Below are 15,368 nucleotides of genomic sequence, written 5' to 3'. Positions count from 1 at the left end.
ATGATATTTTAACAACTAAATTGTGATAATTTCTTTTTATAATTTAAAATGACATATTTTAAATAATTTTTAAATATAAAAAAATAAAAAATTGAAAAACTACTTGAAAGATATCATCTCATATTATAGGACAAAGTTGTCAAAATATAGAAAAAAAATTGATTACTTAATTGTCTAAAACATTTTAATGAAAACCTTAGTAAAAATATAATTTACACATAATGTTGTATACTGATTCTATTTTGGGATTTATATATTAGAAAAATATCTTATTAAGATATGTTCTTACAATATTATAGGAGAGACCAATATTACTTCCATGAATAGTATACCATCTAAGCCACACGTATTATAATAAAAAAATATAAATTTTTTTTCTACCACGGCTCTAACTATTGTCACCCTTGTCACACAGCAAAACAAGAAGTAGCAAGGGAGTCGTGATTACATTAAATATCTACTATAGAAATTAAGAAGTATATTTTAATAAATAACAAACCATGGATTTATTTAAAGAATGAAATAAAAATTGTAATTAGTAAAAAGGATTTAAATAGTCATTTAATTTATTATATTAATTTATATTTAATTATAATATTAATTATTAAAGTATTAACTAACGACTTTATGAAATTGGTTTTAAAAAGTATATTCGTGATTTTGTTCTCATGTTGTGTGTGATCCTTAGCGTGCCAGGTTGTCAAGGTTTTAAGTAGTGGGCCATTTCGGATTGCTGAATCTACAAGCTGGCCTTGGGCCATTTGTTTTGTTCACTTCGGATTGCTGAATCTTGAAGTGGGCCTGGACCGATTAAAAATAATATATATATATATATATATATATAATTTTAATTTTAATTGAAAAATTATTATACCATATTTTATAAAGTATAACTTGTATTCCGAAATAAGTGCTAAGGGATGTCAATTTATAACACTAATAATAAATCGATATCTAAATTAATTAATATAATAATTAATTATTTTTTATTATTTAAATATTTTCTTGTAAAATTTTTTACAGATCAACTTTATAAGATTAAATTAAGTTTGATATCTATTATTTAAGATTTTTTCATGTTCGAAATCATTCAACCTATATAAAAATCTATCTGAATTCAACTAAGCTTTAGTTGATTTACACATGAAAATTGATAAAAAAAATTAAATTTCTTGTTATTTTTACTTTATTATAACAACTATATGATACGTACTCTCGATGACAATGCTATGTTATTACAATTGACAATTTGTTAATACAAACCATAAACCCTAAATCATAAATTCTAAACACACAACATAAAAAAAGTGATACGAGAACTTTTCTCTTTTTCATTATATGTTTTATTAACTTACATTATAACCTAAAAATCTAATATGCAAAAAGTAATTACTTACTTCATATAAAGCTTTACAACTTGTTTCATTTTGTTTGATTCATTTTGGGGAGATACTTTTAGGAGCTGTGTGAAAGTGAAATTGTTTTTGACAGGGTGACTTGTCTTCATTTCATAATCACCATGAAAAAGAGAAAGCTCAAGGTATCCATTTTTATCTGTTACTCCAGAAAATTTCTTTGATTTCCACTGAGAAAGAAACTTGTCCACAACGTTCCCTGCTGCTAAATTCTTGAAATTGTTGTCCACTAAACAAATTCTGTAGCAACCTTGTGGTGACCATGCTGTCCACATCACAATACCTTTAACCATAGGGTGGCTATGTAGCTCTTTAAGAGCAAGCTCAAAGTATTGTACCTGCACAAATAATGGGTGAAAAACTAATAAATATTCATTATGGAACTCAATGGTTTAATGAATCACACGCATTTCTCAACTAACATAAAAATAAAGTATATTATGTTGGACGTCTCTAAGATAAAGTCAATTCATAATATATAAGTGGATACAATCCTCACTTTACATGTCGGTTTTGTGGGGATTGAGTTAGGCTTAAAAATCCAAATTAGAGTCTATCCTAACAAATTTTTTTGGACAATTAAAATATTATTATAAAACGCATTTGAATCGTGAAATGAACCGATAAGAGATAAGGTCAATTCACTAAGTGGATGCAATCCTCAGCTTATAAGTCGGTTTTATATAATGAGGTTGAGTTAGACTTAAAAATTCACTTTTAACATGGTATCAGAGCTAAGTTAGAATCTTTCTTAATAAACTTTCTTGAACAATTTAAATATTATCATGAAACGCGTTTCAACCGTGAAATGAACTAATAAGATTGCACGAAGATAAGTTGAGTTTTACCTGTTTAGGTTGACTTTCAACGTCAAATTCTGTGATCCAAATCGGCAAACGAGTGGCACCAAGATAATCTAAAGATGATCTCACGTATGGAAAATTAATCCCCACATCGGTGAAGTGGGACTCCAACCCAATTCCCAAACCGATTCCACTATTCCTCTGAAAACTCTGAATTTCTTTAATCTTCTGCACGTACCTTGCTGGGTTTGAGACACCATCTCTGTTGTTCTCAATGGTGTTATAATCATTCAGAAACAAAGTGGTTCGTTCATCAACATTATGAACCTCTTCGAAGATTTTGCCTGAAAAGTCTTGTCCGAGTTTACTCTCGAAGAACGAAAAGTGTAGATTTTCATTAACAACGTCCCATGCAATAACCTTGTCCTTGTATCTTGACACGACAGATTTGACCCTGTTTTCTGTGGCAGAAGAGAGTTGGTTCGGCGACAGTGAGGGAACCCAACCAGGTTGGTACCTAGGATCATCCCAAAATATGTTGTGGCCTCGAACATCTATGTTGTGGTTCTTGGCAAACTGCAACATAGCATCAGCAACCGTGTAGTCTTCCTTACCTTGCACGCTCTCGGTGCTGTACCATTTCATTTCGTTTTCAAACGTTGTCACTGTGAATCTGGAGGTGAACCAGTTTTGGTATAATGCATTGTCTAGGATGAATTTGTTCATGGAACTCCCAAACGGAAAACTTGGCTTCTTCATTTCAAAAGATATCTCTGCATTTCGTAATGCCTTTCCTTCTTCATCGTGTGCGAGGATCAATACCTTACTCTTGCGATTCTGCCAAATCCAAATCAAAGTTAATAATTTGTTTTTAAGATAATTGTATTTTAACTATTAAATCTACTTTTTCATAAGTCGTTATAAGTGATTTTAGAATATTAAAAATGGTAAAATAAAAAAATAAAAAATTACTTAAAATTTAGTAATAAAAAAATCATTTTACTTTGAGATTAGAATTATATACGGAACTTTTACGATTTTGTTAACATTAATTGTTCTAGACATCTAAAAGAAATCTTGAAATTTATCTTTTTCAGTATTAATTATTTTGGGTTTTGGAAAAATTCAGAAAATAATTTTTAAATAAAATTATGATAAAATATCTTAATTTTAAGTTTGTTTTAAGTCTTTTAGTTTTTTTTTATGATAAAAAAACATTAATAAAAATTTTCCTTTTCGATTAAAATTCACCAGTTTCTAAATTTTGAAAATGGTTAAACCATCTAATAAGAAAGAGAATGTCAAAATATACATCTTTTATTAATATTTACCTTCTCAATGCTCTGATCTTGATGAGAACTCCATTCTTTCTCGGTGAATGGTTGCAAGGAAACGTTGTCTATCCATATTTCGACAGAGGTATTATTGCCCTACATAGTTCATGACTTTCATGAGTTCAACAATTGTAGAAATTACAAACTAAGTTACTTCCATAAAATAAAACAAAAGAAATCTCTTACTTTTCATTTTATGGGAAGGTTTTGTGAAAATTTTACATAAACACATTCATAAAAAGCCATGGGAACTAGTACCTCAAAATAGAGCTCTGCTGGTCCTGATTCTTGAGCTGTGAAACCACCTTTAAGCATAGACCAACAATTACTCTCAGCAAAAATGGCACCAGCAAAGTTGTCTTTTGTGCTTGTCTTCACCATTGCAATTACAGGGACATTGCCTTCACTTACTTGTATCCAAGCTGCATAATTTAACCCCATAACCATGAGTAAAGAATAATGCACTAGGGTTATCAATCTTTCATGTGTATTATTCCTACCGCACCTAATAATCTCGCATCGAATTAATTATCATAGAAGTATTGTCTGTTTTGAAACATCTCAAAAAAGCGACATGAAATTATGGTACATGGTAGGAATATATACCAATGAACTTGTAAACGGGGAAAACAATGCATAGGTTATAAAGTTTGGAACAAATTTTACCAGACAATGTATAATGTTTGTCCTTTTCAATAGAAATCTTTTGGGAGACACTGTCATGTGCATGTTTTCTGCTACGTGCTACCACATATTTGTTGCCTGATGATTCTCTGTGTTCTATTTTTGCATTCCTAAATGAATTCCATCCTCTAAGTCCATGATTTAGTTCTGGATTTTGGATTATTCCTCCGTTGTATTGAGGTTTCAATGGATGCCTAAGACACTGAAATTAAAATTATGTGTAACTCGTTAAAAAATAAATTTTAAGTCTAATTTAACTTTAAAAGATCGATCGTCTTGTAAAATAAAATTTCAATCTATTCATATATTATAAATTCGATTTATTTTTGGTCGATGTAAAAATTTAACACAAGTTTAGAAGTAAGAAAAGAAAAGAACTTTAATTTTTGTAATGACAAACAGCTTCCAAAACATAAATACTTACTTCAATACTTGCAGAATAATCATAGGATAATGCATCGACTTCAAAGCCTGTAGTAGCAGCAAACGAGATATTTTAGTTCATATATTATCAGATTTTCATTAACATTAACATGAATGAGATTTTTAAAAATAAAAATATGAGATTAGTGTTTGTAACATCAATGTCCATGACAGAAAGGGTAAATACGTTAGAAAAAACACAAACCTGTGAAAAGGAAGGCACAAACCAAAAATATGAGATTCATGTGTTTTGTTTTAAACATTCAATAATTTGATTACAGAGAATAAAGAGAGACAGACGAAAATGGGAGAAAGAACTTCAACGTTAACAATATGAATTTACACTTGAATTAAGGAAAACTACTGTTTTATAAGTGCAGTAATAATGTGTACAAAAATTAATAAATGGCTGTTTTTAATTCAAATCATTACCATTTAATGTCTGCGTATTCCAACAAAGGAAATTGAATTATTCATTTATTGCATTAGATTATTGTTTTTTTTTTTTACCTTTTCAAATGATTTAAAATTAATTTTGTTGGTTTTCATGACATGAAAAAATAATCATGTTTTGGTTTCTCTATAAAACGTTTCAATTCAGAAAGTCACCGACATAGATACTTAAAAAATAGGGAAGACAAATATAAAACAAATGTTATAGATACTTCAAAAGAAGAGAAGACAAATGTTTGACGATAAAAAAAAATAAATAAATAAAGTGAATTCGTTCATAAACAATTTGTAATTCTTTTGGCATGTAAACAATTTTTTCTTTTATTTAGAATAAAACATTTTTTTTGCAGTTAATTGCTCGATAACATCAACATGAATGAGATTTTTTAAAATAATAAAAATTGAAAATATGATAATTTGTTTAACTTTAATCTAATTGTATAAATTAGAAAAACTTCTTAATTTGAAAACGATAAAATCTATTATTCCTTTAGAAAAAGTACTTTTTTTTTTTAGAAAAAATCAGATTGTGCATTGATACCGACTGTACTAATTTCAATATTCCAGAATTGTGATTGAATATCTATCAACAAAATCATAATTATTAAATAGCATACAAAATAAAATTTTAAAATATAATATCATATTGACGGAATCAATATCTAAAAATAATGCATATTTTTATATGCTTTTTACATTTAAAATACACAAACAAATAAAATCAATTATATAAAGATGTTTTTGCATAAGTTTAAAAAAAAAATGTTTTCCTTATAACAATAACTTTGTTCAAATTAATAATAAGAAATACACAAATTTTAGACACTAAAAAATCTAAAAAAAAAAGGACTTATTTTCTTCACACACTAAATTTCATTAAAAGCATAATGGTTTTTCTGCAGTGTGCTAAACTACTATTGAGAAAATGTGTTCTGATTTTATATTTTTTATACATAACAAAAGTGTGAGAATAAAAAATGTAGAAGAAGAAGCTTAACCTCTCAAAAGGATGACACAGAGCAGATAGATGAGAGTCATAGTTTTGGTTCCAATCTGCAAAGTTATTGAAACATTTCACAATTCAGTGGAAAAATGATTGCTTTCATTCAAAGCTGTTAAATGAAACATTTGACGCAAATATCCACTTGTTTGGTGTGATTTAATTCATATTTTAAATAGGTTAAACTTCTCCTCTTCAGCATGATCCTGTAAAATTTTTCTTTTATCTATATTTTTACAATTTTTTAAAATCAATTTTTCAATTTATTTATATAAATTTAAAAAATTAGAAAATCCAAATTTTTTATCTAAATTATAATTAGATCTAAACAAATCATTAATAGAAAAATTCATATTTCTTACCAATTTTATTTTAATTTTTCTTTTGTAGGAAATACTTATACATTTTGTTATAAAAAAAAATTTGCAGGAATTTGCTACCAATTTTTTTACAAAATATTTAGTATAAAAACATTTTTCACAATAAATTTTGTAGAAAATACTTGTGAATTTTATACGAATTTTATAAAAAATAATTATCAATAAAAAATTATTTATCAATTAAAATTTTTTAAAAAAATAGTAAAAAAAAGGTATTTTCTTACAAATTTTTTTAACAAATTTACAAAAAAATTTGTCATTTAATATAAGAATTTTTAATAATAAACTTTGTTAAACAACTTAAGAGTATGATAGGCTTAAATGGTTTTTTGACATCAGTGTCAACAATCTAAATTAAATAAAGTAATTGCTATACAATCTTGAGAATAAAAATTTCGTGAAGCAATTGCTCTTAAAATTAAAATTTCAGAACAGTAACTTAATATATCTCTACGATTATTGAGATCTTATTATGACTATAGTCATATATTATCCTTATTGATAACTTTTTATTTTATTTTATTTTATTTAGAAAATATATTCTTAGTCTGAATGTAATATTATTATCTTAACTTTTGTAATATTATTTTAATTTGTATAACAATAACAATATATTACAACGTGTAATTATTTTGATAATTTCATAAATAAAGAATCATAAACTTTTATTTATTTATACTGATAATTGATGAATAAAATTTGAATTTTTGTTGTTGTACAACTTATCAATCTCAAAATTAAAGTTATAAAGGATGCGTGAACATTTTCAAAATGTTTGTAATAAGTTATTAGTTTATTTTATATAAAAAAAAAGTTATAAACTAAAGTTATTCTCTTATATTATTTAGTTAGTTTAGCAACACTTATATAATAAGACTAAGTAAGTCTCTTTTCCTAATATCTCAATAATTATTCCTAATTCTTTTAGTGAACTTCTTTCTTGTGTCGTATAAAAATATTTTTTTTTTATACAAGTTCAAAACTTTTAATATGAGGAAATATAACAAAGTAGTAGAATACAATTTTGGCTCATTCGCTATATTAATAGTTCAAAATTTTTAAAATATAGAAAACTATTAAAACTTAAGAACACAACTTATTATTAACTCAATTGTATTAAATTTTTTGATCTGTAAAATAAGTTTTTCATAAAATATTAATTTTAAAATATGTTAAACGTATAAACAATTTAAATATTAATATAAAACGAGTTAGACACTCAAAATTTTAGTGTAGTCTAGTTAAAAAGACTATACATATTTTATTTTTAAGTTTAGAAACATAAATATATTAAAATTTTAGATATAAACAAATTTAATTTCATGTCAAATAGACTAAAAACAAAATTAACCTTAGAATTATATCTATAAAATTTTTTTTATGTTATTTTTCTTTTTTATGCATGGTCTTTAATATTTGTATTTTAACTAGTTTCTTCTCATCAAGTATGACTTAAGTCTTACCATAAAACTTTTACCATAATTATAATCATTTAATAATTTTTTTTAAAAGAAAAATTTGTTTTAAGGTTACACATAATTACAAAATTATTTCATAAAAATTAAAATTAAAATATACTATAATTGTTCGACAAATTAGAAATATATTTTAGTAGATAATAAATGGTTGAAATATATTAACCGTTTTAATATTATTCTTTAAAAAATTAAAATCCTGATTTTATTGTCATAGTGTGTTTGATGTAGAATGTGCCAGGTTGTCAGGGTTTTATTTAATGGGCCATTTGGGATTTCTTAATCTAGGTTGGGCCTTGGGTCTGTTTCTGAATTATTTCAGCCCTGATAAAATAGAAAGAAAATAAAATAGTAAATAATGATTTTATTTTAAGCGTGATGTTACACGTGCATGCCACGTAAGAGAGACAAGGAAGCTTCCTTTTGGACACCAAATAATGTAATGTATGTAATCTAAGATTTTTCTCATTAAATTATTGGACCAAGTTTATAAGCTTGATTAGATTTTTTAATCCATTTCTACTGTTTCAACATTTTTATTGGAATTTTAAATACTCCAAGAGTTTAAAAAACAATGTTTAATTATCATTAAAAGCAGCTAAAACACTGCTATCTTAAGTTAAATTGCATGAATTAACTTTAACTAATTCCTTATTAAATGTTAACTCGCCATGTTAATATCTAATTACCCAATGATGATTAGAGCATATAATATTGATACCATATGATTAGAGCATAATAGTTATTTCCTACTAATCACTTTGATAGTTTTATATCACCATTATTAATCTTACATGTATCATTACTTGTCATGATATTAACCATGCTTATTCATTGTTACAATCGTAAATACTCACTCTCACAACTCATGATATTTTACATTTTTCACTATATATATTATTTATCATTATTTTTATTTATTTTAAATGGTATTACTTAAATTTATAGCCTGAATATTTGTAATAATGATGACAACACATGAGAGTTTAAATACACTTGTTTTTAATGTAAAATATCCTAGATTTTATCATTTGTGCCGAGTGACGTGTATATCTTTAAATTCTCTAATTTTCATAAACTAATAGCAAAAAACAAATATAATGTTACAAAAAATTTAAGGTGAAAGAGACACGTTTTATTCTATTACATTCCAAAATAATAATAATAATAATAATAATAATAATAATAATAATAATGACGTAAAAAATGAAGATAGTGGAAGTGTTTTACTTTCATTAGATAATTATCCATTATTATCAGCAACGGATAAAGGACAAGAATATCACAACGAATCCTTCCAATCGCAGCCAATGACAGAAGAGTGAAAAAATCCCACTTTCTCAATCCGTGTAGCGTGTGAATGGAATCAGCCACGTCATCACTGGTGATGTAAGCGCGTCAGAGAGATAGAGTAGAACCAATATTTATCCGACACGTTGCATCTCGGATTAGACGTAAATATCACATCGCACGGACCAGCAGCGGGCGCATGTAAGGGCTAGTTTCTCGCGAAGCACGGGATTACTCTGCCCGGAAACTTCTGCTTAGTCAAGGACTCACTCACTCTCGATATTATTATTATTAATTAAAATTAAAGGGTCTCGCGACTTTGAAAGAGTGTTCAGCGACGCCGCGTTAAGCAAGCTTGCTCCTCTGAAAACAGAACCAACGCAACGCAGCGTTTCATCAATTTTGATCTCTCTTGTTCTCGGGGTGTGTCGTTTCTTCTTCTAGGGTGTATCGTTACGTTGAAGTGATCGGAGAGAATGACAGAGATGGGGGTTTCGGATAATTGCAAGGGGTTGATACTGGCGATGAGTTCCAGTGCATTCATCGGTTCAAGCTTCATCTTGAAGAAGAAAGGTCTCAAGCGTGCTGCTGCACGCGGTACTCGTGCAGGTCAATTTATCCTTTTTCACTGTCAATCGCTCGGCTCCGTTTAACAAGTTACTGTTTTGTGATTTTCTTCCGTGTGTAATCAAGCATCGACATTATGTAGTATATGGGGTTTTAGATCAGATCCATGTATGTTTGTTGGCTCGTGATCCAGGTTTTGATGTTTTGATTTTTGAAAATTTCAGGAGTTGGTGGTTATACTTATCTGCTAGAGCCGCTTTGGTGGGCTGGCATGGTAACGAGTAAGTGTGGCAACTTTATTTATTGCTCTGAGGTTGTACTCAGGTTATCTACTGTTTTGAAATGAATTTTGATTGGATCTTGAACTATGTGCTTGCAGTGATTATTGGGGAAATTGCTAATTTTGTGGCTTATATCTATGCTCCGGCAGTTCTGGTGACTCCCCTTGGTGCACTTAGTATTATAGTTAGGTACTCTTGGCTTTAAATGCAATTTTGATAGTTCTGGTGAATTTTGTATTAGTATGGTGGAACTAACATATGAAGTGTCGGTCGCTAGCGCTGTTTTGTCGCACTTCTTGTTGAAGGAGCGGCTTCCTAAGATGGGCGTGATGGGATGTGTGTCCTGCATTGTGGGCTCAATTGTTATTGTCATCCATGCACCACAGGAGCAGACTCCAAGTTCTGTCCAAGAAATATGGGATCTGGCTACTCAACCAGGTTGGATTTTATCCTGTTTTAATTTCTCTTTGTTACATACCTATATTCTTGTATCATATCCTAACAGATGTTCTCTGTCCCCAATTTTCTTTCCTGCAGCATTTCTGATTTACGTGATGGCAACAGTTTCAGTAGTTTTGGTCTTGATCATACACTTTGAACCTCGCTATGGACAGAATAATATGCTGGTTTACCTGGGAATTTGTTCATTAGTTGGCTCACTTACGGTAATTATGTCTCTGTGACGAAGTTTCAATATTGCAATGGTTAGCTGACTGTTTGCTACTTTGTACGTTAATTTTATTACATTTTCAGGTTGTGAGCATAAAAGCCATTGGGATTGCAATAAAGCTTACACTTGATGGAATCAGTCAAATAGCTTACCCTCAGACTTGGTTTTTTCTTAGCGTGGCAACAATCTGTGTTATTACACAGTTGAATTACCTTAATAGGGTGAGTGATGAAACTTATGACCAAGATTATAAGCTCTATTTTGCATATATGGAAGGGAAAATTTTCTTCTCTGGCCTGCATTTGATGCATGATTTATGGTCTTATTTTAATGCTGTTCCCTGGGGGCAAAGCCTCTTGGCCTGCATTTGATGCATAATTTATGGTTTCTTACTAAGGAAAACCAATTAAAAGGCTGATCTTCTAGTTTTGGTAATTAGAGCAAAAGTGGGGAGTTTTTTGAATTAGATTAAAGATATATTTAGATTAACTTCTCCATGAGCACTCTTAAAAAATGTAAATTAGAAGAAAAAATGACATGAGTTTTTCTGCATGCTAAACTTAGTTTATGCGCAAATTAAAAATCTTTGTCTAAAGATGCTGATACGATAGAACTTCTGAAAAGTAATTTATGCATAAAATAATTTCAGTTCATGGAAGAGTTTATCAATTTCTTTTCTTAGTTTCTATTTTCATTAGTACTGTCTATAACTCACACTGTCTATAAGGCGACGGCTTGCAAGTGACAACCCTTCTTTCATGCATACCATAATCAGCTGGTCATGTAGAAAGCAAAACAAGGCCCTACTTCATGTCTTGATGCATTTCAGCTATTTGTGATGTGAAGTAATTCATATTGCTAAATGATGCTTTGCAATTGTTAGGAGTCCAGGAAAGAATTGATTTAGTTGGTTTTTGGTCAAGCATTCTGAAATTCAACTTTTAGGTATGAACTGGGAAAAACTTGAAGTTTGAACTGGATACAGATCGATCTTGAAATAAGACCCACTGAAATTTTTACATATAGGTATAAAACACAATGTTGTGAACAGTTCTATCCTCTATATATGTAATTACACTTAGTCTCGCGAGCTTTTCTTTCCACATCCTGATTCAAACATTCTTTTTATGCTGACTTGCAACAGAATTCCATTAATCTTTTCTCCATGGATACGGTTTTTTAGGTTCCCATTGATATAAACTTTTCTTATCATCAATGTATGATATATCTATATAAGTATAGCGCAAATGCTTTTATCAAATCTCGAGCTTATTTCACTATTAAACCATTTCAGGCTCTGGACACATTCAATGCTACAATTGTTTCTCCTGTATATTATGTAATGTTCACAACTCTTACAATAATTGCCAGTGCAATAATGTTTAAGGTATGAGAATCGATTCATTTTTCTTTGATTCCTTTGGTTATACCTCAACTTTTCTCTTTTGTTGAACAATAGGATGTGATAAGCTTGATTATTTACTTTCAGGATTGGTCTGGTCAGGATGTCAGCAGCATAACCTCTGAGATATGCGGATTCATCACCGTTCTTTCAGGAACAATCATATTGCACATGACTAGAGAACAGGAAGATTCTAATATGCAAAGTACAAACATAATAACATATTCCTTTCATTCTTTTTCATGCCAGTTTCCATTTGTTTGTTGATGCATTGATAACTCATAGGAATTTGGCTATTGCAATTAAACTCAAGTGATGGTATGTTCTCTATTTGATGCAGAGACCTCCAGATTGTTCACTCGTGAGGATTCGATGAAGGGTGTGGAGGATGAACACCTCATTTTTGTACACGATTCAGACTATCTCGAACGTTGAGTTTTCCTACGATGTTATGTTGAAGGGGCCTATACAATGACTAGAGCTTCCCATGGCTAAATGGTGTGGTGCTTCTGCAGTGTGGATAGCTTATCCTGGAGTTTAATGGATTCAAGCATCCATGGTGCTATAGTTCTATGAACATTGCTTTCCATGCTATTGACTGGAGCCACTCACAACTTGCGACATACTATAATCGAGATTCAAGTGCTGAACCATTTCTAACTGAAATGGGTTGCTGTCTCATTACAACGAAATTTTGGAGCGATCATATGCCATTGTTCTTTGCTGCGTCTTAGCCAGTGTAATGTAATTGTTCTTCACACACACACATTGATATGTTACTAGGAAGTCAGCAATTGTTTATATAGTTCCGTCTATATTTTCTCATTTAATTAATTATTATACTTATCGTTTTATTTCTTGAATTAGGCAAAGGACAGATCTATTGGTTTGTTAATGGTGAAGATATTTATTCTTCCGAACTTCTGAAGCACAAGTTGATTATTTTCTTTTATTCTGATTTTCTTTCTCAATATATAGAAGATTCTGAATACAGTTATTCGCATCAAAGCATCTGCTACTGGTTGAGAGTTTGGGGTGCTTTTATTGCTTGGCATCTATCTTCGAAAAACTTCGTTCTATCCCCATTTCTCACTTATTGCGGGTTAGATATAATGATTCGTTAAATTGTTGCTTCAATTCGACGCCAACTTGGTGTTAATCTTAATGTTGATGATCAACTTACACCTTTTCTCCAATTTTTTTTTTCTTTATTTTTTTAGAATTTCCACTTTTAATGAAATTTTGGTGAAAGAGGTGGTGCTTGAACAACAGATAAGCTAGAAAAATATGCTTTCTTATAAAACACAAACTTGTGGACAAGTCTACGAATCGGAGAAAATTGGTGAGTTTTAAACAAGTCTTATGTAAATCGACAAGCTGGATGACTTTTAGACGTAAAAGTCTTATTTTATTAGTATGACTTATTTTTTTAAACAAAAAGCAAAAGTCATGTTATAAAATATTATTTCATCGGAACCACTTTTAAAAATTACGTAGAGAAAAAAAAATGTTAGAATCAACAATTTAGTTAGTTACAATATTACATAATAATAGTTAAAAAATAATAGAGCACTGCATTGGATGCAAAACTTTAGTTCCTTGTGTTGGTGTATTTTTCTCACTGCCATTAAACACAATACCCATATTATACACACATAACTCTTTACAAATATCTCTCAACATTTAATCCAGTTTTCAATCATTTTCCTTGTTGGTAAATATGGACTATGATTGACAATTTTTTGAACAACTCCAAATTCAGTGAGTTTCTTACACTTACGAATTTTTTTTGGGTAATCAAATGATAGAAAGATCTTCCACGAAACCACAATCAGCATAAATGAATTATTATGGTTTAATAATAATAGTAGATCGAGATAAGGACTATTGATACCCACTAAACAACACAGAAAATGTATGTGACAAGTTTCCATATGATAAATTTTCTTCAGTTTATTATCATACTGTTTTCTTATTTCGTTTTATTTTCTATTTACCAAAATGTATTCAAGATATTTAAATTTTAAAATGTTTATTTTACAAAAAATAAAAAAATAAATAAAGAAAACTAATCACAGTTCAATAATTTTAATAAACATTTAATTTAAAAAATATGATTGTAATCAAATGCGTGATGAAAACATTTCTTTATTTTTTAAATAAATCTTAAAAGATTTAATAAATAACAAAAAGTAAATTGCATCAAAATAATAAACACTCTCGATATTATTGCGCCAATTTTCAATAATTAAAAGATTTAATATCAACAAATTAGAGATTAACAGTAATGCTAAAGTATATTATAAAGAAACAAAATAGTCAGAAAATAAAATAAAATAATCATTGTATAACATACTATCAGAAAAAAGGATAAACTATTATCCTTATCTAATCTTAATGAAACACATATTTTATGCATATGTATACCTTTTGTTTATTGTAAGTATTAATTGAAAAAATAGTTAAATTTTTAAATAAACTATAATTTAAAAGATGAAATAATTATTTGAATTTAAAAATTAATTAATTAAAGAATTAAATTGATAATATTTATGTACTATACATGATAAATACAAAAAAGAAAAAATTAGTTATTTAATTTAATAACCATGTTAAATCTGTCTAGATAGATTTAACAAATAATAGTAAAATCTTATAAAAAATCATAACGACTGAAAAAAGATACAAAAAAAAAAAGTTATCATATATAACATAATAACGGGATAAAGATAAAAAAAAAAAAGAAATTCTGTGTTATCAAATTTAATTTTAATTTGTTCATACGTTTAAAACTACAAAGAAAAATTATTCTTATTTTCATACTTCTATTTTGATCTAAATAACTCCAAATGTTTTCAAATACAACTTACCTTGTTCATGCTATTTCATTATATACTCGTTTCCGCAAATAACAAAAAGTAAATTATATTGAAATTATGAAAAAACTGAACTATTATGATGGGAATTTGCAATAATGAGAAGATTTAACTTCAACAAAATTAGAGATAATAATAGTAATAAAATATCTTACTGAAAAATAAAACAGTAAAAAGATATTAAAAAATTATCATTGTATAACATACTAAATAAAAAAGATAAACAACAATCATTATATATCATAATGAATAAATAAAAAGATAAGACTTTTTTATTTAACTTATTTACCATATTAAAGTTATCTCACTTAATAG

The 15,368-nt window shown here is 28.4% G+C and overlaps 2 protein-coding genes across 2 annotated transcripts; one reads left to right on the top strand and one right to left on the bottom strand.

Annotated features, from left to right (window-relative positions):
- Positions 1-1,277: 1,277 nt before the first annotated feature.
- Positions 1,278-4,980, bottom strand: LOC114170740 (endo-1,4-beta-xylanase 5-like). Its single transcript, XM_028056291.2, has 7 exons — positions 4,865-4,980; positions 4,661-4,707; positions 4,219-4,438; positions 3,811-3,974; positions 3,550-3,648; positions 2,264-3,055; positions 1,278-1,753 (listed from the first exon to the last, which is right to left on the bottom strand). The coding sequence occupies exons 1-7, from the start codon at positions 4,920-4,922 to the stop codon at positions 1,394-1,396; spliced, it is 1,740 nt and encodes a 579-aa protein (XP_027912092.1). The 5' UTR covers positions 4,923-4,980; the 3' UTR covers positions 1,278-1,393.
- Positions 4,981-9,552: 4,572 nt separating this feature from the next.
- Positions 9,553-13,129, top strand: LOC114169681 (putative magnesium transporter NIPA6). Its single transcript, XM_028054943.2, has 9 exons — positions 9,553-9,866; positions 10,049-10,105; positions 10,204-10,294; positions 10,383-10,543; positions 10,643-10,770; positions 10,859-10,996; positions 12,070-12,162; positions 12,265-12,382; positions 12,518-13,129. Exons 1-9 carry the CDS (start codon positions 9,734-9,736, stop codon positions 12,610-12,612), a joined length of 1,014 nt encoding a protein of 337 aa, XP_027910744.1. The 5' UTR covers positions 9,553-9,733; the 3' UTR covers positions 12,613-13,129.
- Positions 13,130-15,368: the final 2,239 nt, after the last annotated feature.

Source organism: Vigna unguiculata, chromosome 11 (assembly GCF_037176805.1).
Source record: "Vigna unguiculata cultivar grain cowpea cultivar isolate G323 ecotype 2 chromosome 11, ASM3717680v1, whole genome shotgun sequence".
Classification (NCBI taxonomy): domain Eukaryota; kingdom Viridiplantae; phylum Streptophyta; class Magnoliopsida; order Fabales; family Fabaceae; genus Vigna; species Vigna unguiculata.
Note: the sequence above shows the minus strand (reverse complement) of the source record. Positions and strands in the feature narration are given on the sequence as shown.